Source organism: Halictus rubicundus, chromosome 11 (assembly GCF_050948215.1).
Source record: "Halictus rubicundus isolate RS-2024b chromosome 11, iyHalRubi1_principal, whole genome shotgun sequence".
In the NCBI taxonomy this organism is placed as follows: Eukaryota; Metazoa; Arthropoda; class Insecta; order Hymenoptera; family Halictidae; genus Halictus; species Halictus rubicundus.
Genome location: NC_135159.1, coordinates 5,888,366 through 5,911,712, shown reverse-complemented (window position 1 = coordinate 5,911,712; position 23,347 = coordinate 5,888,366). Strand labels below are relative to the sequence as shown.

General features: G+C 34.7%; 4 protein-coding genes across 7 annotated transcripts; 3 read left to right on the top strand and 1 right to left on the bottom strand.

Moving 5' to 3' along the window:
- Nucleotides 1-313: 313 nt before the first annotated feature.
- Nucleotides 314-9,181, bottom strand: Med14 (mediator complex subunit 14). The gene is made up of 19 exons (XM_076796161.1): nucleotides 9,057-9,181; nucleotides 8,345-8,525; nucleotides 8,135-8,267; nucleotides 7,890-8,063; nucleotides 7,522-7,827; nucleotides 6,792-7,450; nucleotides 6,257-6,624; nucleotides 5,763-6,185; nucleotides 5,337-5,480; nucleotides 5,124-5,267; nucleotides 4,588-4,760; nucleotides 4,318-4,512; nucleotides 3,718-3,981; nucleotides 3,400-3,646; nucleotides 2,590-2,960; nucleotides 2,364-2,522; nucleotides 2,016-2,285; nucleotides 1,672-1,938; nucleotides 314-1,220 (listed from the first exon to the last, which is right to left on the bottom strand). The coding sequence occupies exons 2-19, from the start codon at nucleotides 8,491-8,493 to the stop codon at nucleotides 1,056-1,058; spliced, it is 4,611 nt and encodes a 1,536-aa protein (XP_076652276.1). The 5' UTR covers nucleotides 8,494-8,525; nucleotides 9,057-9,181; the 3' UTR covers nucleotides 314-1,055.
- Nucleotides 9,182-10,807: 1,626 nt separating this feature from the next.
- On the top strand, nucleotides 10,808-14,949 carry LOC143359345 (protein regulator of cytokinesis 1-like). Of its 2 annotated transcripts, none has more exons than XM_076797240.1 (2): nucleotides 10,808-10,934; nucleotides 11,929-14,949. In XM_076797240.1, exon 2 carries the CDS (start codon nucleotides 11,953-11,955, stop codon nucleotides 13,855-13,857), a length of 1,905 nt encoding a protein of 634 aa, XP_076653355.1. In that variant the 5' UTR covers nucleotides 10,808-10,934; nucleotides 11,929-11,952; the 3' UTR covers nucleotides 13,858-14,949. The 2 variants fall into 2 exon arrangements, with proteins under 2 accessions (XP_076653355.1, XP_076653356.1); XM_076797241.1 differs by lacking the exon at nucleotides 10,808-10,934 and adding an exon at nucleotides 11,072-11,130.
- A 702-nt stretch (nucleotides 14,950-15,651) lies between these two features.
- Nucleotides 15,652-19,958, top strand: LOC143359343 (protein fem-1 homolog B). Of its 3 annotated transcripts, none has more exons than XM_076797238.1 (10): nucleotides 15,652-15,786; nucleotides 16,805-17,469; nucleotides 17,603-17,952; nucleotides 18,013-18,173; nucleotides 18,252-18,412; nucleotides 18,502-18,645; nucleotides 18,761-18,990; nucleotides 19,061-19,177; nucleotides 19,295-19,404; nucleotides 19,499-19,958. In XM_076797238.1, exons 2-10 carry the CDS (start codon nucleotides 16,912-16,914, stop codon nucleotides 19,648-19,650), a joined length of 1,983 nt encoding a protein of 660 aa, XP_076653353.1. In that variant the 5' UTR covers nucleotides 15,652-15,786; nucleotides 16,805-16,911; the 3' UTR covers nucleotides 19,651-19,958. The 3 variants fall into 3 exon arrangements, with proteins under 3 accessions (XP_076653353.1, XP_076653352.1, XP_076653354.1); XM_076797237.1 differs by lacking the exon at nucleotides 15,652-15,786 and adding an exon at nucleotides 15,932-16,103; XM_076797239.1 differs by lacking the exon at nucleotides 15,652-15,786 and adding an exon at nucleotides 16,155-16,704.
- Nucleotides 19,959-20,106: 148 nt separating this feature from the next.
- On the top strand, nucleotides 20,107-23,262 carry Nmd3 (60S ribosomal export protein NMD3). Its single transcript, XM_076796270.1, has 11 exons — nucleotides 20,107-20,402; nucleotides 20,622-20,756; nucleotides 20,830-20,980; nucleotides 21,053-21,187; nucleotides 21,255-21,363; nucleotides 21,437-21,587; nucleotides 21,672-21,814; nucleotides 21,891-22,042; nucleotides 22,115-22,230; nucleotides 22,366-22,548; nucleotides 22,661-23,262. The coding sequence occupies exons 1-11, from the start codon at nucleotides 20,362-20,364 to the stop codon at nucleotides 22,869-22,871; spliced, it is 1,527 nt and encodes a 508-aa protein (XP_076652385.1). The 5' UTR covers nucleotides 20,107-20,361; the 3' UTR covers nucleotides 22,872-23,262.
- The last annotated feature ends 85 nt before the right edge of the window (nucleotides 23,263-23,347 follow it).

The window sequence follows — 23,347 nt, the reverse complement described above, 5'->3', positions numbered from 1 at the left end:
TATGGAATGTCCCATTTGAATCACCTATTTTGTTGATGTTATTCGGTGATATCTACGAAACGATGACAAAATGTTTGAAACAAAAGTTTAATAGTTTCAAGAGACATATAACTAATTTTACTGTTTTTGTGAACATAAATGACACTTGCAGGTCAACAGTGTTTTTTTTTAAATGGAATCATACATACATATTTGAGTGCTTTGATTGATGCAGCTTGTAGTTAAAAAAAAAAGTAATAAGCCGCTTATGGCTGAAAACATTTACTTCGAGACATAGCATGCGAGATGTCCGTTAAACTGTTGTCTGAAAAATTTTTGGTATTACCAATCAATCTTCGAGTTCGAATTCGCAAGAAAAGCTCCCACAAAGCTTTGATGATCTAAAAGTTGTATTTTCTGAAATTGATTAACCCATTTTACGATCTTAATTTAATTATAGAATTTATTTACTCTACGTCTCAACTAGTATCACAGTTGTTACTTACAATATAAAAATATTTTCTAGTTATCATATTATAGATATACAAGTTGCTTAAATTTGTCAAACTAAGAATTAACTATCGAAAAATTAATATTAAACATACAAGACAATAATCTAGAAGTTAAAAGTAATTAGTTACACGACAGTTAGAAGAATGTGTATATGTCTGGCGAATTTTCAAATATCTATTTCACTCACATAATGGAAAATTTGTACTCTGAAAAAATATACATTGTAGAATTTCTTGTGGTCTCTCTAACGTTAAATAAAGTACAGAGTTTTTAATAGTATTAGATAATTAAAGGATAGATGGATTAAATGTACATTTCATCCATTCCGTATATTATAGTCCCAGTGAAATCCTTCTATCCTTAAATTATACTTCAACGCTATTTCTGCTATTGTGTGTACAGGTTTTATAAACAAATTTCGACTACTCTACTTTTTACAATTGCAATGTCTCTTAAGAACACGTTCTCGAGAACTACTCTCCTAAAATTCCCCAAAATGCGATTCAGTTGATCCAGGACGACTGATTTGGTAGACATAGGGGGCTAGGAGAGTAAAGTAGGTCCTATTGAGGTGGTCCACCCATTATTCCCATGGGTGGCATACCCTGGATCCCATAGGGTCCTTGCGGAGGACCTTGATTGCCAGCCATAGGGGAATGCAACTGCATCGCAGGACTTTGAATCTGCTGAGTTGGGGTCACTTGTCCACCGGCTGGTGACTGAACCACCTACAACAATTTTGTTCCGACTAAGGATTGATTTTTCACGAGCAAGCTTGCCAGAAGCAGGGTAACCTGCTTCTTGTGTAGCATGATTCTGTAGATTCTCCCGACATACTTTTGATAATATTATAAGCATTCGAACATGTTAGAGTTTAATTGAAGAAGAAAACTGGTGCTTTACAGGTGTTACGCTCTCTTTAAACATGGCTTAAATATATTTAAATGTTTATAACGTTATCGTTTAAAGTTGTTGTGATCGAGAGAATCAATAGAATTGTTATACGCAAGAAACATTCGAATTACTTTTACGGTTAAAGCGCAAAAATTTCCGAATTTGAAAATTCGATATTGCTGCCAGAATTGAAATTTTTTAAAATTAAGGGCGATGAAAAAAAACAATTTTCACAAAAAGTGTCTGAAATTTGTTGAGCAATATAATATTATAAGCACTTTTTACCTGAGACATAACCGTAGGTGGTTCCGACGGCAGCGTCAAATTAGCCAGCAAGTCTCTGACTGCAGGGAAAAGCGAACATTCGGATTGGTTTGCACCGTACTCTGCAAACCTCTTTAATTGTAGAGACGCTGCAGCCATCGCCGAAGCTGGACTAGGATCTCTCTTCTCTGCCAATTGCGTTACATTCGTGTTAACATCGTAAACTAATGGTAAAACTAACGAGGGTGTCTCTCCTTGGTATGGTAATCCGATTCTAGTTATTTGTAACTGCAATAGAAATGAATCTCCAATTAAATGAAATTAAATATTTAATATTTTTCTGTATAACAAGAAAATACGCTTACGAAAAACAGGATTTTATTTCTACAAACGAGCACTGCCGCCATGCCGGTTGGCACAATCGGTGTGCCTGAAGGAGGAATCCTTAAACACCATTGTACGTTCCATTTAAGCTGTTGTTGTTGCACTAACCCAGGTACCAGCTCCAGTTTCATTATTTGCACAAAATCTTTGAGAACATTATATGGAACGTTCAACATCCTACCAAATCCAGAGAGAGTATTTGGCTTATATGGGGGAGCTGCGGCTCGAGTATCAAAGAATTTCTCTATAATCTGCCAAAAAAAAAATCACGCATAGAAATATCAATCAAATACAAATCAAATACAATACACAATTCACTAAAAAGTTACTTGTAACTCTTCCAGAGTCCATTGATCCTTATGTTCAGGAAGCGGCTGCACTTTTATATGAAGTGATTGCAGGTGTTGCGGATTCAGGCCAACCCGACACTGCAGGCTGTCTACTTTGAACTGTACAACTCCTGGTTCCGTACTATTAATCGCTGTTAGCTGTCAAATCAATTACAAATTAATCTATACATTTCGTTTCATTTTCATTGAAAAATTAGCAACTTACGCAGTCGTCTGTTTGTATAAATCGTTGGAACTGTCTGCGCATATAAATGCACCCCAAGAACCTTTCCAGCGGAGATAGATCCGGGCCCGGAAGTCCCGAGGGATGCGGAGAGGGGCAAGAGAGCAGTTCCAAGGCCTCGTGGGTGAGCAAGGTAGGCACTGCGCCTGCCCAGGATCGCTGTGGAAGAACTCTAGGAATATGTGTTCCTGTTTTGTAGTCCGAAGCCTGCGGACTGTGTAGCGCAGCATGTCCTGGACTCTGGGCTGGACGTACTGGAGAGGGTCTGGGTACGTTGGGTGAGCCTGGCCAGTTAGAAGCAGCTGGCGATGCCATGCTCTGCGAAGATGGAAAGGGACTGCCATCTATGTGCCCTAAATAAATAATTCATATCAAAAAACATATTGGACTCCAGCCTCAAATCCGTTTCTACTAGAGGTCCCTATTTCACTTGTAACAAACGAATACACGGGTACCCGTGTATTTTAATTTCATGAATATTCTTGTATGTAAATTACACGTGCATTTTAATGCACAGTGATATAACATTGAATAGTCGAGCGCAAATTTATTGCTGTTTTGCTTCAAACATCAACAGTCGAAAAGAATCCGATCGTATAACAAAAACCTATAAGCTGCCGGACTCGAACGTGCTGACACATACAAAAATACACGTATCTCTATATCCGTGTACACGGAGAATAAAATGCGTAATTACACGTGTATTAAGAACACGGATATTCAAGTCGCGAATGTATGGTTGATTGCGTGTACAAGTCCGTAGTTTTCAGTACACTAATTTCTACCTCTTACCAGTTTGCATGAAGGACCCTGCAGGCGAATGCCCAACCTGAACGCTGCTGCATGGCCCAGGAGAAGATGTAGGCATTAAGCCAGCAGGGCTGGGAACATGCATTGGATTCAAAGGACTGTTTGCAACCAGTCCAGAGCCTGGCGAAGGGTGTGGTAACATGTTAGGTGTGTTGGGTGGGAGAGATGGTGGAGAGGCTAGGTTGAAAGAGGTGGCTGGACTGCTTCCGAAGCTCTGATGTTGGTTCGTCTGAAAAAAAGTATATGTGTAATTGACTAGACAAAATTCGGATGTCAACTGTATGATAACTACAAAAATACCTGTGATATATTGGTAGTGTGTGGACTAGCTGGCGTGTGAGGATTGCTACCAGAAGGTGGAGTGAGTGGTGGATGGAACCGTAAACCATCTCTCTGCTGCGCAGGTGATTGTGGTCCGCTTCTGTGGTGACTTAAAAAACCTACGTTCCCACTTCCACTACCTCCATCACTGTCCATTGTTACAGGAGATGGAGGATTGTCGTCTTCAGATTGTGACCTTCTGCGGAACACCGCACTTTCGTCTACGTACTTAGACAGGAACGCCTGCAGACATGTTATTAATTACCATACGTGTCGTACAGCAATGAGTTTAACCCTCGTCCACCCCTCATTTTCGCAACTTAATGTGCCCCATCGTGTGCAAATTGATACAATGGTAAAACATCAAATGAAATAAAAATAATTAATATGATATGATGTTAAAAATATAAAAGTCACGAACTTTCAGATCAATTGTTCTACAAATAGCAAAATGATGGTGATGTTATTACATCATCCTTTACGTGAAAAATGTGTGAAATTGACGCGAGAGACGGATGAGGGTTAATATTTGGAATGCGAAGATGCTAGTCAATGTCGTCGAAAATCCAGATTTCTCACCTTCAGTCCTTGCGTGGGCGTGAATTCATCGACAACATAACTTCTATCGAAGCGACTGTATGCTCCATCCCTTAGGCTCACTAGACCACCTCCACGTAAGCGCAACTCTAAACAGTACATACCCTGATATGCAATTCTCACCAAGGTTACGCACTGTGGCATAATAGTAAAAGTTTGTACTGGCACTTGGGGTCGCTATAAAAAAAAAATTACAATTATAATATGTACATAAACAGTATTAAAATTCACTGAAACAATTCACACTCTTACTGAATTGTAAACACAGAGCTGTGGAATCATAGGTAGTTTACTGATCGATGTGAGGGGCTGGAGTGTTTCATGGAGAATGTGTATAAGCTGCGCTAAGTTTCTGTGCCTGTTTAGATGGGCTTCGAGTTGTTCTTTCATAATTGAGTGAGCATTCGTTGTAGTACTTGTTGGACCTATATAATTATGAAATAGTTATTTATTATAAAATCGATTCGTTAACCGTCGGCTGCCGGAGTATGCTGGAAGTCGGAAAATTTCGAATACAGTCGGTTACGTTGGGATACCCACTGAACGTCTTGGCGCGTATTAAGATCGCCACACACGATCCGTCTTATCGTCTCTTTTACTTGAGCAAGACGGAGCGTGTATGTGGTGAAAATGTCCGATGTGGCATGTGCGTTCCGTCAAATGGACCACTAATTACGTCCGAAATGAACTTCACATTATTGTATACTACGTAGTCTGCTTCCAGGATTGATCCGCTCCGACGGCAGACGGTTATTAATATAAATTAGTACGTGTGAAAAAATACTAACTTTTCCCAAAAGTTAGTTTGAAAGCTTTATCATTCGCATTCCACTGTATTGTAACAGTAGCTCCACGATTAGGACCATATGCCAAGACTAACTTGCTGTAGTTGTATGATTTTATGCTAACCATGTTCCGTAAGTTGTATTTTTCTAGATACACATAAAAATAAAGATAATTGTTGGCAGTTGATATTTAACAAAACGGAGTGTTATAATTACCCATTTTGAAGTACTCCGCTAGATCATGCACCAGAGAGTACAAATGCACAATTTGTGCCCAATCATTGAGCAATGCATCCACTGTACGTGACATGGTATCTGCTGTTCCCATCTCATACTGAAAATATACTGGTCTCCGCAAACCTAACAAAAATAAAAAATTGTTCGAAAACACTTACAAGGAACGATCCCGAAGTGACATCTCCAGATATTTATGAAACTTTGGGAGGATGTAATTCTTGAAAAAATATTAGATATATATATTGTTTTAGCGGCCATCGTTCACATTCAAGGGATGAAAACAGCCCTCGAAGTTTGGAGTTGGAACCATATTTGATCGAATATCTCGGGAAATATTAGAGCCTAGAAGTGAGTGTTACTTCGATGCGTTCCCTTGCTAGAGAAACTTGAATTAATTTGAATTACCTTGTTCCTTTGGATGATTACTAGACAAAGGACTGCCATGGAACACAAATTCAGCCATCCAAGTCTTTGCCATGCCTTTGCCCTGAACCCTAATTGATACGCTGAGCAGTCTTTTAAGAAGCGCCTGCCATGAGCAGCTAGAGCTTATTGTACTAGAAGGAGCAGGTAATTGGACCAACTTTAGAACCAATGCAGTTGCATTTGCCTCTACTTGTAACCCTTGATGAGCTATATCTCTCTTAGTTAACTCCTGCGCAAGTGTTACAAAAGGTATTCTTTCATCGCAGAGAGCAACTACATGTGCTAACTCTGGAATGAAATACGCAGGCTGCTTGGATCGTCTGTTCTGTAATGTTGTACTTGTATCAGTCCTCCCACTAGGTCCCGTGCTCCTGCGCTTATTGCTGTTCGTCTCGGTAGCCTCTGTAACATGTTTGCATAAAGTTGGACTCCAGCTTTAGTCGATAAATGAAAATAATTAAAACTAAACTGACCACTATCTACGCTGGTGAAGGGACCATGAGTTATAACGAAAGTATCAAACTCAATTAGAGTTTGTACTTTCAAATACATCTTTGGAATCTCTGTTTCAATACTGTCGTCATGAGGATCGTCTTCCACAGAACTATGCTTCACCACAGCAAGGTAGAATGAACATTCGATTTCACAAGGTGAGCTCTCTTTCTCTTTGAATGCTACTATTAGTATCACTGTGGGGTGCCGATGAAGTTGAACGAACATACGGTGTCTACTGATTTTTGACATTGGATGCTCAGGATGATGGAGAATTGGCAACCGTTCGTGCGAAGTGGCTGGGAGATGTTGTAGAGTTTTTTCACATCTTCTTTGCGTTATCCAGAACCTAGAATACGCAGTAAATAGAGGTGTGCGAGAATCCGAAAATTTCAGGATTCTCGAATATATCGGGATTCCCGAGCACATTCGGGTTCTCGATTGTATTGGAATTCTCAAGAATAATTTCGATAATTCTTCTTTCTTTCAAAAATGGAGAAAGAATAAAAAAATTACCTGAGTTCTGAAATCAAAGTTGGCAGTCGAGAGTGATCACCATTCAAGGTAGCAGTCAGTTCAGGCACTAAAGGCGCTTCATATTGAGGTACATGGCACTGTAGCATTCCGGTGTGAGTATCAACGGTAACCAAAAGGTGTTCTGCTCTTAAACAAGGTTGCAAAATTGGAACAGACAGTATTGCAGGTGAACCAGCTAAAGTGCACTCAACATCTTTCAACATGGATTGCAATTCTTGCTTTAAATCCAGCAACCTACTTCTGGTGCGTACATAGATTGTATGCACCAGTAAACATTCCATTGATAGTTGATCTGATCTGATCGCTCTGTCTGCTATTTCACTTTCCTTACTGCCTAGAGATGGAACATGCACTATTGCAAGCGATCTAGCTGGATCATGCTGATCCACTTGGACCGTGAGCTTGTACCCCAACTCAGATCGAGGATCTTTATTCGTCAGCTCTCTCCAGTACGACACAGATAGACATTTCCCTGGTGTGTACTCGTCTACATGAATGTGGTCATCCAGTCTGTCTCGTATCAATCTTAGTGTTTGAGAATATAGTACTTCCAGTTGAAGCGATTGACAAAAATAGTGCAAAATATGGTAAACTTCAGACAATGGGTTTGTGCTTTCTGCCAATCTTGATTGAACTACCTAATAGTTAAAATGTATTTTATTGTTACAAGAGCAGAAATATATTTTTTCCCCCAAAGAATAAACAATACCTGATGAACATATCGTGTTTGCAAAGGATGGACCAATGCTTTTCCATCGCCAGTCTCTCTATCAGAAACTAAAATTTCTAATTCCAACAATCTCCAGGGCACAGATGGACCATCTCCCATAACTGTAAGTGACACTGAAAATTCTTGTTCGACAAGGAATGTTACTCTTCCTGCTTCTATTTTCAAGTTACGCATCTGTGGAAGCAAATTTCCTGTTACTAGTCTGTGTTGAATAACTTGATTCAATCTTTGAAGTGTGCTTCTTTTCTCTGCTGGCGTGATTGGGTCCGGAGGAACGATTCTCTCCTATTAAAAAATAGATTTGTGTAACACCATTCTTTGTGTATACGTTAGTAAGTTACACTTACTCTGATGCATGCTGGCAAGCGACTATAAGTTCCAGTTGTCAGAACTTCCACTGCAGCAGGAATGTGGAAATTGGGTAACCTGGCATGGACTAATGTCTCTCGAGCCATGCGTGCCAACATATCAGCAGTGTCAACGAAGAGCAGTGATTGTTTATCCAAGAAGGCCATTATGTGCTGTTGACAAACACTTTGATCATTAAAACATAAACTACAATTCTAACAGCAAAATAGAACTTTTAATGTACCGCCGATTTGTCGACTTTAGAAGCACTGTTTGCCCATTTAACCAAAGCAAGCAACCGTACATACAGTTGTCTGGTTCTTGCTGAAAAGTTATAGATCTCAATTTTTCTTTCCATATCGGTTTTTCTCGGTAATCTGAAAATGTATATTTGTGTAATATTTATTTACTTTGTAATGCAAAAAGAATATTTTAATAACATCAATTTTCTTACAACTCAGCCAAAACTGTGAGCTCATGGTAGGTGCGTTGTATGATGAAATCAATCAGTATGCCAAGAGAAATATTTCCACCACGATTTCCTTCCTGTGGGATATTGTTTGTAACGGGAGTTTGATGTCCCTCCAAAGGCACCGGAGCCATTTTGTGCCTTGTTTCAATCAAGGAATCTAGAACTTATTATATTACAGTAAAATTAAAATGATTCCTTGTGAAATATGAAAATATTTCTTTCATTTTTATCGCAGATGAAACCGCAGTCATGAAGAATCCTTGTATCAAATTTTGTTTGTACATTTTGGTAAATTCCCGCTTCAGAAAGCAAAATCGATACCTTTTTTCCTTCACTTGCCATCAGTATGTAATACTTTCAATTTCTTACATTGCTACATTTCTTATGCTTTGTGACAGTTTCACCAAGTCTTGTACAACAAGTTAACCACAGTTTTTTGTCAAACCACATTGCATCCACCAAATTCACTTGTCATATTCCTCAACTTTACACGATTTTGTTAATACTGTTTAATTGTTTAATATTAATACGCTGCGACATATTATTCCAAAAATTCAGACTGATCTTTTAATGAATATAAACAAGAGAAAAATTAATAATTAGCCGCGTTCGTATTAAAAAATTTATCATCGATAGAATTTTATCAAAGAAAAGTATGAGCAATAACAAATATGGTTATAAAGGACAGTCTTACCTGTAACATTTATTTTTCAATATTTAACACTTCTACGACACAGTAGTAAGGTGAAAGCAGCTACCTTTTCAAATTGGTCATAAACTCTAAGATACTAGATGGAACAGTAGCAAGTATTTTCTATCTTTTTCGATTATTCTCAATGCACCATATACCAGAAGCGAGGTACTGATAAAGACTGCCAGCTCCTATGCTATTCTGCGAGCTTGCAAGTGGGTCCTAAGTGGATCCTGGGAGCGGTCGGTAATGCGCCTCGTGGCTCCACTGACGAGATACTCTCGTCGGTTGTGGAACTATCACTGATCTCAAATATCAACATCGCTAAACGATCCGCGTTCTAGGAAATATGAAAGTAACATTACAAAAAAATATCAGAATTTAAAATTAATTTAAATAATTCTATTTGGCGGCAGTAAGTGCACAGATACATAGATTTTTATATCTCTGCTGTTACCAGAGACGAAACCGGGTTCACGCCCGGGGTCAAAGAGTAGAAATGCAACAAGAGGCGACACTTCCGACGAGACCTTTGATGTCGGACGTTAGACTGGTTGTATGTATAGACAAGCGGAAAATTTAAATCAACTGGATGTAATATTCTTATTTCGTTAATATCTAATCTTATTTCGTCTATATCTTTTTGTCAATATCTAATAACTACATACCTATTCGTGTTAGTTTATAATGTAATATTTATTGATATTAGTTTTCGAAGAATTTACATTAACTTTACAAAATTGAAATATTCAATATATAAAGTATATTTAAGATACAAATGTTTATTCTGTATGTTTTATTAAGGTTTTACAATGAAGTATGAAGTAATAATTGTATTATGTATTAACTATTTTAGGAATCGATATTTGATTCTGAAGATTAACAACTTTTGCATATTATACAGAACGTTTTTACATATAAATCGATTACATTTACAACATTTTACGGTAGTACTGCTATTTTTACATGATTTAAATTTACCTTGCTTGTGCACAAGCATGGTAATCATGATTAGTTATTATTAGGCTACGGATCTTTATGCATTTATAGCAAAATTGAGTAAATGAAATTTAAAATTATTGAAAAATTTAAAAAATTGAAGATCAACTTATGATTTAATTTAGTTTCTATTTCTTGCGGTCGACAATGTGTAATGGCGTGGTGGCGTAGTATCAGCGTCGGTCTGCCGTGTCAGCCATTTTGAAATTATCTTGTGACGTCACAAATTCATTTGCTTCACTGAATTCTCGGCTTTCCTATACACATACTATTCCTATGCGGGGTCTATAAGCATAAGTATATGGTCTAAGATCGTTTCTTACTAAATGGACCTTTAAATTGTATTATTCCGTTTCTCTCTCAGAGTGTCGCCTCTTGTTGTTTCCCTACTCGTTGCTTTGACGGTAGTGGCGCAGTGTTGAGATGCGCGTTTCCTCGCGCATGCGCGGCGATTTTAGCATCAGTGAAGTAAAATTCTGGATTAAATAAGGTACCTCGGGTAAAATTTTTTAAAATTTTTGTGGTTTGATTTTAAAAATAGCGAGTCTATGCCTCTTTGTAGCTCCTTCTCCAATGTCAGCTACCATTGTATAATAAAATATTAACAATAATTTACCAAAACTCATAGGACACCTGTCTCGTCTCGGACGAGTTGTTCTGGTACTTTCCCGCCAATATGACTGCCCCACTGCCGTTTCCTCATAATATAGATACGTTACTGTTTTGGGCGCGCATGCGCGAGAAACGCGGTTCATACCTCATCACTGTAGTGGCGTTGTAGTAGTATATGAATTCAAAAGAACAACGGCAGCTCTGACAACCGTTAATCGCGTTTTTGTTAAATTTTGTTAATAAACCTATTGCGTAGACGTTTACTACTCCGTAAGTATGCAAATAAAGGTCGATTTATACTATCCACATAAATACGGAACGGTACTGTTTCAATATGATACTTTAATAATACTTTTCTCTTTTTGTTTTGTTCCTGATATGCATCTGTGCTGATAGGATACAATAGGGTAAAGGACCAGTTACCGGATATTTAGTGGCGATTAAAAAGTTGTTTGTTAACTTGAAGGTATTCTGTAATTTATTTTGCATTATTTGTGATAAAGATTGATTATCAACCTTTTTTCTATATCATACAATTTTTTTGGACGATTTTGGTTCTGTTTACCGAACACAAGAAATTTAAGTTTAGTACTTTTAATACTTGCAACTTTTTATGCCGTAGCACAATAAAATCATTACTTTACTATTCTCTGATGTATCATGGTTTCTTAGCATTTTCTATAATCAGTAACGAAAAATTGCTAATGTTTTCGATATTTTAAACAAAAATTATTGAAATACTTTTCCATCAATATTGAACCATCAATTTTATTTTTAAAAATATAGTAATACTAGGCACTTCATGTTATTTTTATTAATTTCTGAAAAATTTGTTTTGTGTCTGGTAACTGGGTGGAGCACAGTAACTCGTACCTTTACCCTAGGTACTTTGGAAAGTATTCAATAGTAGTAAGCCACCCCAAGCATGATAATTCCATAATCGGAAAAGATAGATGGAATTGCATAAAATTCATCTGTAAACACTGTCTTCATAAATGTTATTATGCAAGAAAAAATTGATTTTAAAGTTTTTGTACTTCTTTTCAAATGTACACTTCTATTCACTTCTATTGTTCACACTTGTGTTCACTTCTATTGTTCACACTTGTGTTCACTTCTATTCAAATGTATTAAAGCATGTTCATCTGATCAACGCTAAACAAAAAAATTCTGTGTTTGTGCGGATAGTATAAATTATAAATTGACCTTAAGCGAAACATATTTTCATATAAATTGTTTCATTTAATTATATTGCTTTTTATAGAACGTGTGAAAGAAAAATAGAATAATGGCCGACTTATCAAAATGGGAACCAAAAATACAAAAAACAATTGTAGAAGTTCGGAGTACATTGCGTACGTTACATGCAATATGGGAAGACATAGGATTTACAGAGGAAGCACGTGATACATATTGCGAACAAGCATTCAGTCACATAAATGATTTATTGCATGATATGGTTCATGAATCCCAGCAAAAGAAGGATAAATTATTAAGTAATTCAACAGAATTAATGGAGAAACTTTCTATATTAACCAAAGAATTGGGAGAAGACATGCAAACTGGTGGATACGAGAATTTACCATTGTTGAAAATAGAAGAAGTGCTACGTAGTGATTTACATACATTACAGTACCGCAAAGAACAAAGACTGGCACTTCTAAAAGAATTACGTGCAAAAGAACAAAGTCTTTGCAAAATACTAGGCACTCAACCAATTGGAATAGAGGAAAAGTTACCTTCCGAAGAAGAACTTAATAGTTTCAAACTATATCTTGAAACACAAGAATCAGAAAAGAATCGTTTGGAGTCTAATTTTAAAGAAATGCGTAGAGAAATTATAAAAATGATGGATGAATTAGGACTTTCACCATCTACAAATTTCGAACATTTAATTTATAAAGATAGTGAAAACTTCGTTTTTAGCAGTAATAATATGACTAAATTAAAGAAGCTTAAGGAAGAGCTTAAACATCGAATGGAAAGAGCAAAAGAATATGTAGAAAATATTAAGAAGGAATTAATTGCTCTATGGAAATATCTTGATGAACCTGAACGAGTTTGTCATTCATTCCTTAATAGTTATGTAGGATATAGTATTGCAACTATAAATGCATTAGAAGCAGAATTAGAGAGGTGTAAAGAAAAGCGAAAAGGAAATATTGCGCAATATATATCACAAGTGAGATCTGAATTGGTAAAATTATGGGATCTATGTAAATTTAGCGAAGCGGAAAAGGGCAAATTTAAGTATTTTCTCTGTCAAACATATACAGAAGATTTGCTCTCTATACATGAATTGGAAGTGAAAAGGCTACAAGACTTCTATGCAGCCAATAAATCTGTATTTGAACTATTAGAAGAAAGAAATAATCTGTGGCTAAAAATGAAAGAACTCTTACAACCTACAAATGATCCGGATCGTTTGTACAATCGGGGTGGTCAATTATTAATGGAGGAAAAAGAGCGTAAAAAAATTCAGAAAAAATTACCAAAAATAGAAGAACGATTGAGAAATTTAATAAAAGAATATGAAAGTGTAAATGGAGAAGTTTTCACTGTTAATGGTATGTCAGTAGAGGAATTGTTAAAAGAATCATGGGAACATCTAAATGAAGAAAAGGAAACAATAAAGAAAGCTAGAAAAGACGCTAAGGATAAATCAGTCAAAAAGGGGGTTTTAAGTTCAACTAAAAAAACACCTACTCTATTGTGTACTCGACGAACACCAACTAATGTATTAAAGAGGAAACTAATGTTCAGTCCTTCTCCAAATACTTCAATGAAACGTCGGAGTATGAGCTTGAAAAATAGCGGACTTAAGCAGATGAAAGGCCGAAGAATTCCTCAAATAATTGTATCTTCTGCAGTCAAGGGTAGTAGTAAGAAAAAAGAAACTTCAGAATCTCGAAGTTCAGCTGCAACAGATACAACTTACAATCAATTTAAAGAACATTTAGAAGAAAGGAGAGAGTTACGGAGTTCGTTACTAAATGCAACAAATAAAGGAAACGTTAAAACACCAATACGAACACCTGCCAAACCACTAAGGAAACATATACCAGTAGCAGTAACACCTACTACCACAACTCCTAAATTATCTCGTTCACAGTTGCACAAATCACCTCGTAGTCCTAGACTTGTACAATCTTCAAGGCTAGCTGCAGTATCAGATCTACCTATAATCTTTTAAGGTAACGTTGAGATGAAAAGTATTAATTTCTATAAAATCTAACAGTTTTAATTAATAAAGACATGTTTTATTAACTAAAACTACTATATATTATAGTTAATTAAGACCTAACAGTTTTAATTAATAAAGACATATTTTGTTAACAAAGACTATTATATATTATAATTAATTAAGACCTAACAGTTTTAATTAATAAAGACATATTTTGTTAACTAAGACTACTGTATATTATAGTTAATTAAGACCTAACAGTTTTAATTATTGGTATAGGCTGTTACTTATTTTTTATATATTTCTAAATCATCAGAAAACAATGCCATAGGAGTAATAGTATGTTCTTTATTAAATTTGATTATTTAAATAGAATAATAATATGTACATTGTAATACTCTTGCTTTTTTGTATATACGTTATGCTAGCGTTTCTTTATATTCTAATATTTAATTACGATCTATTACATGCGTGTTCTTGAATATGTATTCTAATATTAATTATTATTTTATAAAGAACTCAGTGTATACAATTTCTGTGACTTCTGTACAACTTCATCTTAATGTATAAATTCTGTGATAACTTCTGTTATTACTAAACTGCGGATTTTTACAGTGAAAAAAAAGTGAAAAATATAAAAGATCCAAGAATATTGTTGTCTTGTTTTCAACGTAAAAAGACTATTAAGGGATGAAATTAATTTTTAATTAACTACTGCTTCCCGTAATCGATGCAGAATATTTCTATTTTGCATAACGATCTATAGTCTTATTATTATTATTAATTACTAATTACTTTGAATAATGAGTCTAACGAAACGTAAGTTGTATAAGTGTACGATTTTGTTATGTACAATATTGTAATGGCCTCTTATCATGAATTTCTATTATATTTTATTTAAAACTTAATGGGTCGTTATACAATAAATTAAAAATAAACGTTTGAAATTTATAACGTGGATTTGCTTATGCATACGTAAATATCTAGTATCTGTGTACGTATGTATACTATTGATAGAGTCATATACTCTCTATAACAGTCGAATCTTCGGGTCTGCCGAGCTATAGTTATAGAAGAACTACATTCTTTGTAGTGTGTCGAATGTAGAGAAGGATAGCGATTGAACAGGAACAGAGTACCTCATGGATAACGTGGAAACCTGTTGATACAGGTATTGTAGTGATGGGCACCATCGACTAAAAACTATCGACTAAATCGATAGTAGCCAACTACAATTTTCAGTCGACTGATTTTTTAAACTATCGACTGAATTTAGTAGTGGTTGGGTTACTATTTTCAGTCGACTGTTTTACACGTCGCCATCTTGAAATTTCAAATGTCAGTGTCACACGATGAAACGAAAAGGTTAGAAATACATGATTATGACAGGACGTGCAAATATGCAAGTAATGAAATATGTAATAGATATTTCAATACTTTAATTCATATTAGATGTTAAAATCTTATTGCTATTTATGCGAAATACTTTAATTCATATCAGATGTTAAAATCTTATTGCTATTTATGCGAAATACTTTAATTCATATTAGATGTTAAAATCTTATTGCTATTTATGCGATATAAACTATATATGTGATATATGTAGGCATAGACTATAGCCCGCAATCTAGACGTAACCACTAAAACGAAATTTCAGTCGACTAAAAACTATCGACTAAATATTCGATAGTATGTAGTAACTAAATTGTAATTAGTCGATAGTTGAATTTAGTCGATAATGACCATCACTATAATGCGCCATGCGCAGTTCATATGGTACAGGCCTGAGGTGGTTCGAGAACTATGATAATCACGGGGAGCGAGACGCGCGGCCGGGTCAGGGGGCGTAGCCCTCGAAAATGTCTCCAAAATTGCTATTAATTCCCAAGCCTGTCCTATACCTATGCCAGGTCTATAAGTATATATGGTCTAACTAAGGTACTATCGCATGAAAACTTGCTGTTAAAGATAGAGATATCAATCTCTCTGTACTAACCAATGTCAACTTAAAGAAGCGGCAACATAGGCTATATGTCGGTTCGAAATTTCGGGGACACGAACATCAAAATTTCTAACAGGAGTTTCGCTTCTGGTATTCTGTGCTTGCATACTGTACATATATGGGTCACTGACAAACACTGCAGTTTTACCTCTGTAAAAATGCAGTGTGACTGATATTGCCAGTGCTTTTGGGGCAGTTATATTGAGATGGAAAACTACATTAATTAAGCCCTCAAACACAGAATATTTTTGTGGTGAGGTGTACAGCAATATTTATGCCCAACGATATTCGCTCCTTTTTTCCCTCCTCTTCTACATTATTTATGATACTAATAATAATTATTGCGTTTTACAACTTGCACTTCTTCGAAATCATAGTTGAACCATGTTTAATGCAATTATCGAGTAATACTTATAATCAATAATCGACGACTGATTCTATCAGACAATTAAATCGATTGCAATTTTCAACGATTAATACGTTTTAATCAATCACAATTATGATATTTTAAAAAATTCTGTCCCAAACAATTTCATTCATGCGGAATGTTTTGATGTTTACAGAGATGTAACCAATGTTTGGAGGACTTATCTATTAAATTTCTGTTCATTAGTATATTTTCTCTTTAAATTAAAGTTGGAGAACGAGCGGGAGACGTATTTTTTTTAATTTTTCGATTGTATGATAGCACATTTCAAGAAAATCGCAGTGTTGTGAATCGTTTTCAACACAAAGGCAAAATTTTTTAATTTTTTAAATGACTAATCGTGCAATATACATATATTACAAGATTGAAAATAACTAGTGATCAATTACAAAAATAGTAATGATTGCAACAACGCCCGCTAAACAAGGTTAAACAAAGTGAAATGTTATTTTTATGCGAGAATACCGATATGTTTTTGTATATTCTTAAAATAACTTTTAAAGCTTTGTCTGAAATCTGATGTGTAGTATGGAGAATTTGGGGTTAGAGCGTCATCGACGAATTTCACAACGGGAGCTCGACGTGAAAGCATCTCTGCGCATTGTTTATAATATACAAGAAAACGGTTAACAAAATGGAAGTGATCGGTTCGAATGGGGATACGATAGAAGTGTCACCGTCTCTTACAAGCACTATAACACGTGTTTATTATGCTGCTAAAGATGGTATGGCTATATGGCTTTATGCTTTTCTCAGTACTAAATCACCTGAACAAGTTAATCAGCTGATTAACCAGAGAGTAGTAGAAAACGACGGACAACAATGCACACCTTTAATAATAGCTGCCCGATGTGGTCACGATAAAGTGGTGAAAGTATTACTCGACAAATTCAAGCCTGATCTGGAGCAAGAGGGCACAGTAAAGTTCGATAGACAGATTATTGAGAAAGCAAGCGCTCTTTTCTGTGCTGCTGCTGCAGGAAATTTAACAGTTGTCAAAACTTTGGTAGAAGCGGGTGCAGATATCAATCATCCAACTGCTAATCATTGTACACCTCTGAGAGCAGCTTGTTTCGATGGTCGGTTGGATATAGTCAAGTATTTAGTGAAACATAATGCAGATATAAACATAGCAAATCGTTTTAATAGTACGTGTTTGATGGTCGCAGCGTACAAAGGTCACTTAGATGTTGTAAGTAGAATTATGACTCTGATCACGTTTCTTCTTGATCCAAGAAATTTTCAATGTTCTTAGTCCACATTAAATCTTAATAAAGTAACACAATTGATTTCAGCAACTTTAATTTTATTTTATACCAAAACAGGTGGCATTTCTTTTAGAACAAGGTGCAAATCCAAATGAAGTACAAAATTGTGGTGCCACTGCTTTGCACTTAGCTTCAGACTGTGGTCACATGGCTATAGTATGCTGGTTATTGATATTCGGGGCAGAAATGACCAAGAATAACAGCGGAATGACACCATTGATAGTAGCAGCAGAGCGTACTAGAGCAGAAGTCGTAGAGTGCTTGATAGAATGCCCAGAAGTCACTAAAGAGGAAATAATTGAGGCTTACGAACTTCTAGGTGCTTCTTACGCAAACAGTGTAGCTCACAAAGATAATTATCCTTTAGCGAAGGCATACAAATATTTGCGAAAAGCGATGGAACTTAGGTATGTATTGAAAGTAATATTTTTATTCGAAGTTGGATAGACAATTATTGGATATTACAGGTTTAGCGATCCTGAAAACATAATCTACAAAAATTTAGGTGAACCAGTGAAGGCGTACAATAACTGGAAGGAAAGTGAATCATTGGAAGAACTAGAAAGCATTGAACATAACACAAATGCTATTCATATGGAGTCGTTAGCTATTCGAGAGAGAATTCTAGGTTTCTATTTTATTTTTTAAGTAATACTCAAACCAATAAATCACAGGAAGTATTATTTTGATTAAATTTTAATATCAGGACAGCATAATCCGGCAGTAACATATCACATAGTCATCAGAGGTGCAATATTTGCAAACAATTTTAAGTTTGATAGATGTATTGATCTGTGGCTTCATGTTCTGTATCTAAAGCAGTTAAATAATGTCTCGATTGCGAAGAATCTACTTATGTTCGTACAGGTATTACTTCCAAGTATTCCAAAAGAATATTATTCAAATTACTATACATCTCTAATTTCTCCTTTTCTTTCTTGTGGTTTCATTTATAGGTATTCTCGCAAATGATACTCGCCGGAGTTGATATTGATTTCTCTCAAGTTTTAAATGTCTTGACGGCTGCTCTAACAGAACTTAGCCGCAATAAATTGAATCTCAGTAATTCCCACTCTGAAGAAGACATCGAACAGCATGTTGTAAGCAAAAATGAAAAATATTAACTTTTTAATACGTTCTTTTGGAATTACATGTTCATTAAGCAAATTTAATACTTGCGAGACAAAATCTGTAAAGAAATTTTGTTGAATGTAGGAGAAAATGGAATTAAACATCATGAGTACAATGTATATACTCTCAATAGTAACGAAACTTTTAACATGGAACGAAAACAAAATATCAGAACAAGATAAAGCGAATGCGTATTATCTAGTTCACAAACTCTGTGCTCTGCAATTGCGCTTGAAGGATGGACAAACTTTACTGCATCTTGCCGTAAATACTGATACACTTGTCGACGATTTCCACACCAATGATGTTTGCATGTCAGTTGTAATCAACAACTTTTTAAAAATATTTGTTAGCGATCTAGCTTTTAAAATAAGTCTTTTATAGATTTCCATGTGCAGCAACAGCAAAATTACTTATACGTTGTGGAGCTGACGTAAATGCGATGGACAATGACAGGGACACTCCATTACACGTGATTGCTAGTTGCAAAAAACCAATTAAGTATGATTATTCTTAAAATAAATATAATTACACTTTCCAACAAATATTAAGAAAGGAATTTGTCTATTTTGTAATTATTTGAAAAAGAACCAATAAGCGTATTTCTAAATTTTATAGTGCCGTCATTTTAACGACCCTTTACTCTATCATTACGGCACTCGAAGAAGCTGGAGCACATCTGGACACTGTAAATAAATGGGGTAAAACTCCTTATGCAGCTTCTTCAGGTATCAATATTGAAATTTCAAAAGAAAATTTTGTATATATAAATAAATTGTTAATTACTATAATTTAACGATTTATATCGTCTCCTATGTACAGATCCAGCTGGGGTAATACTAAGGAGTCGAAGAAAATTGTCACTGAAATGCATGGCTGCTAAGGTAATAAAAACTTACAATTTACCATATTGCGGAAAAGTGCCACGTTCCGTGGAAAGTTTTATCGAATTACACGGACCGGGAAGTAATTAAGATCGGTATCATTATCATGTGACAAAGTTTTTTTAACTAATCCTTTATAAAATAATCTACGTTTAAATAAGAAGATTCTAGTCATAATTCAATTGTATAAAAATGTATTATTCAATGATACAAACATTGAAATCGAAATGTGATAAGCTTTGAAACGATCATCCAAACAGCCAACATAATAGTAGACAGTTGTATAGAGCATAATTAACGTTTTAATTGTGTCTAACCGAGTTTATGTATGAAATGTATCCTGTTTGTTAATGTAAAACAATAAATCATGAAAATAAAAGTTTATACTTATTTAATAACTATATTTAATATAATTTTATATTTATACGCTTCAATTTTAATAGTAGTAGTTATCAGTCTGAAAGTAACATCAGAGGAAATGTTTTCTCTGGTAGTATGAATTCATTCTACAAATTTAAAAATACCGCGTAAAAGTACAAGCTGGAATGGGTTACGGAGAGGTTATGTGGCGCTAGCAAGTCACGAGTGTAATACACATGAAATAAATATCTCAGAATACTGAGACTACTAAATAAATAGTATTCTATGAAAATATTGTGTGACATCATTAGTGACAGATTGCACATGGTTTGAAAACGTGACTTATACGTACTTTTTAAGGTTAATACTTATATACTTTTTATTGATAAATTAAGTCTATTACTGTATTTAAGAAAAACTATTTATAAATATTGGGAAACAATGGAACTCTTACAAGACCCCATCAGACAAGATGCGATGGTGTAAGTATATTTACTATTAGACGTAACCTTAAAAATGTATATTAACATTGTATAAATGATGGTATATTTTAAAATGCAGAGCTGCAAGGCTTTTCTCTAGGTTCAGAAAAGGCGTATTCATTAAAAATTAGTTTTGAATACGTGCATTGAATATAAATTTATATTACAAATTAGGTTATAAATTATAATTTAACATATAAATTATCTAATAATCTGCAGATTATGTTGTATTTGTGGCACTGGTATTCAACCCAATGCCACTAACATGTGCGTAGCATGTTTACGAACTCAAGTTGACATTACCGAAGCCATTCCAAAGCAGGCAACTATTCATTTTTGTAAAGGATGTGAAAGGTAGAATATTTAATTTTGAATTAACTTGGATGTAAGTGTAAGCAATGGTGCTAAATGGTAAAACTTTGGTCAGATATTTGCAGCCACCCGCAGAATGGATTCATGCAGCATTAGAATCCAGGGAATTGTTAACGCTGTGTTTGAAGAAATTAAAAGGTTTGAATCGTGTGAAATTAATTGATGCTGGATTTGTATGGACAGAACCTCACTCGATGAGATTGAAGGTATATCTAAGATTGTAATGTTATCACTTATTACCATGATATCATTTTGTATTATCATGCAACGTTGTGTAGGTAAAACTAACAGTACAGGCAGAAGTGATGAGTGGTGCAGTTTTGCAACAAGTATTCATAGTTGAATATACAGTGAATCATTACATGTGCGACGACTGCCACCGAACAGAGGCAAAAGATTATTGGCGTGCCTTGGTGAGTTTTATATAACAATCATTTTCATTTGTATCTTTGCCTTTTAACTATAATCTGTTTTCAATAGGTACAAGTTAGGCAAAGATCTACAAATAAAAAAACGTTTTATTACTTGGAGCAATTAATTCTGAAATATAAAGCACATGAACATACATTGGGCATAAAACCTATTCATGGTAATAGATAGTTGTTGAAATTTCTAATTAGGAGGTTTATAAAAATTACTAACGTAGCTATGAATTTTATTAGAGGGCCTTGACTTTTTCTACGCGAATGAAGCAACAGCACGGAAGATGGTTGACTTTCTTTCAAGTGTGGTACCTTGTAGATACGATCATTCCAAGAAATTGATATCCCACGACATCCATAGTAATATATATAATTACAAATTCACATATAGGTAAAACATTTCAATAATGTTATATGGAATATAATCAATCTTATTATGACAGGAAATTGTGTAGTAATTTCCATTGTTTTACAGCGTGGAAATAGTCCCAATATCGAGAGACAGTATTGTATGTCTTCCAAGGAAACTAAGTCATCAATTGGGAGGAATAAACTCAATTTGTTTAGTATACAAAATGACGAATGCTATTCATTTAATAGACGTAGCAACTGGTCAAAGTATGTTATTTTCTATAATTTTATCATTTATCTATTTCCTTTGTGTTTTGTGTTTTAAATGTTTTTATTGCAACAGTTGCAGAAGTGAATTCTACAGTCTATTGGAGACATAACTTCAATAGTATTTGTGATCCAAAACAATTAATAGAGTACACAGTGATGGATATCGAACCAATAAAATTCAAAGACAGAAAATTTTTCCCAGGACAAGGAGCAATTTCTAACAAGGCATATTATGTTTTACAATTTTATATAATAATAGTTTTACGTGATATTTTACAGTAAAGTTTCTATTTTTAGCATGTCATAGCAGATGTATGGTTGGTTAGAAGCTGCGACTTGGGAATTAATGAAAACTTAATTCACACGCGTACTCATCTTGGACACATACTGAAACCAGGTGACGCTGCTTTAGGGTAAGAAAATAAAATATGATGTCAATATAGTATTCACTCTAAGAATGATTAAAAGATCTACACCGAGAGTGAGCAATTTTATTCCCAGTCATTGGTAACGAACACAGAATTTGCAAGATAATCCTTGTTTCGTAGATATGCTATTACCGACAGTAATATCAATGATGATAATTTTGAAATGCTGAATAAAGATTTGGTTCCCGATGTAATTTTGATAAAGAAAAGTTATGCAAATGATAGAGCAATGCGTCATAAGATAAGAACATGGAAATTAAAACATATGCTCCAAAATGAAAATAATACGAATGCAGACAATGCGTAAGTAACTAAAACTAATAACTTAAATTTAGTGCTAAGAATTCGAATATGTTGTGATTTAAAATTGTAAAATATAGACAGTAGAAAGTTATAGAATATTTTTATATTCCAGTGATTACTACGAATTTTTGGAGGACATCGAGGAAGATCCAGAGTTGAGGCAAAATATAAATATTTTCAGAGATCGTATGAAAACAATTCCTGTGGATTCCAACAGTTTCACTGATCCTACTTGCCCACAAGTTACCCTTGAAGAAATGCTTGATGATCTCACAATCGATGATGTCCAAATACCTCAAGTCGATGAAAACTTTGATCAATAAAGTAATAATGTTTTCCAATCAGATCATTTTTTCCTATTATTCTCAGTTTTTGAGAAATTTTGTCTAAAAGAGAAAGTCAAACCTTTTCTCTATTTTAACTGTGAAAACTATGCAAATGTTTCTTACGTAGAACGATTTTATAGATTTTCCCGAATCCAATATATTCTTTGATAATAGAAATATTCGAACATGATTATACAGGTTTGTGAAGAGCAGGGCAAGATTATTTTACCAAAATAACATTTTCTTTTTCAATCATATGGTACATTTATCAACTTCGGAAAAAATTATTCTAGAGATTACAAGAGGATTTTTAAATTCCAAACATTCATTGATTTCAATAGTTTTATTTTTATTCAGTGATAATAAATACTGCTTCTATATTCTTGTATATTTGTTAATCATTCTGTAAATATGTCTTCTGGACGAATTTATCTGGATACATGTGCAGATGCGCGGGAAATATTTGAATAATT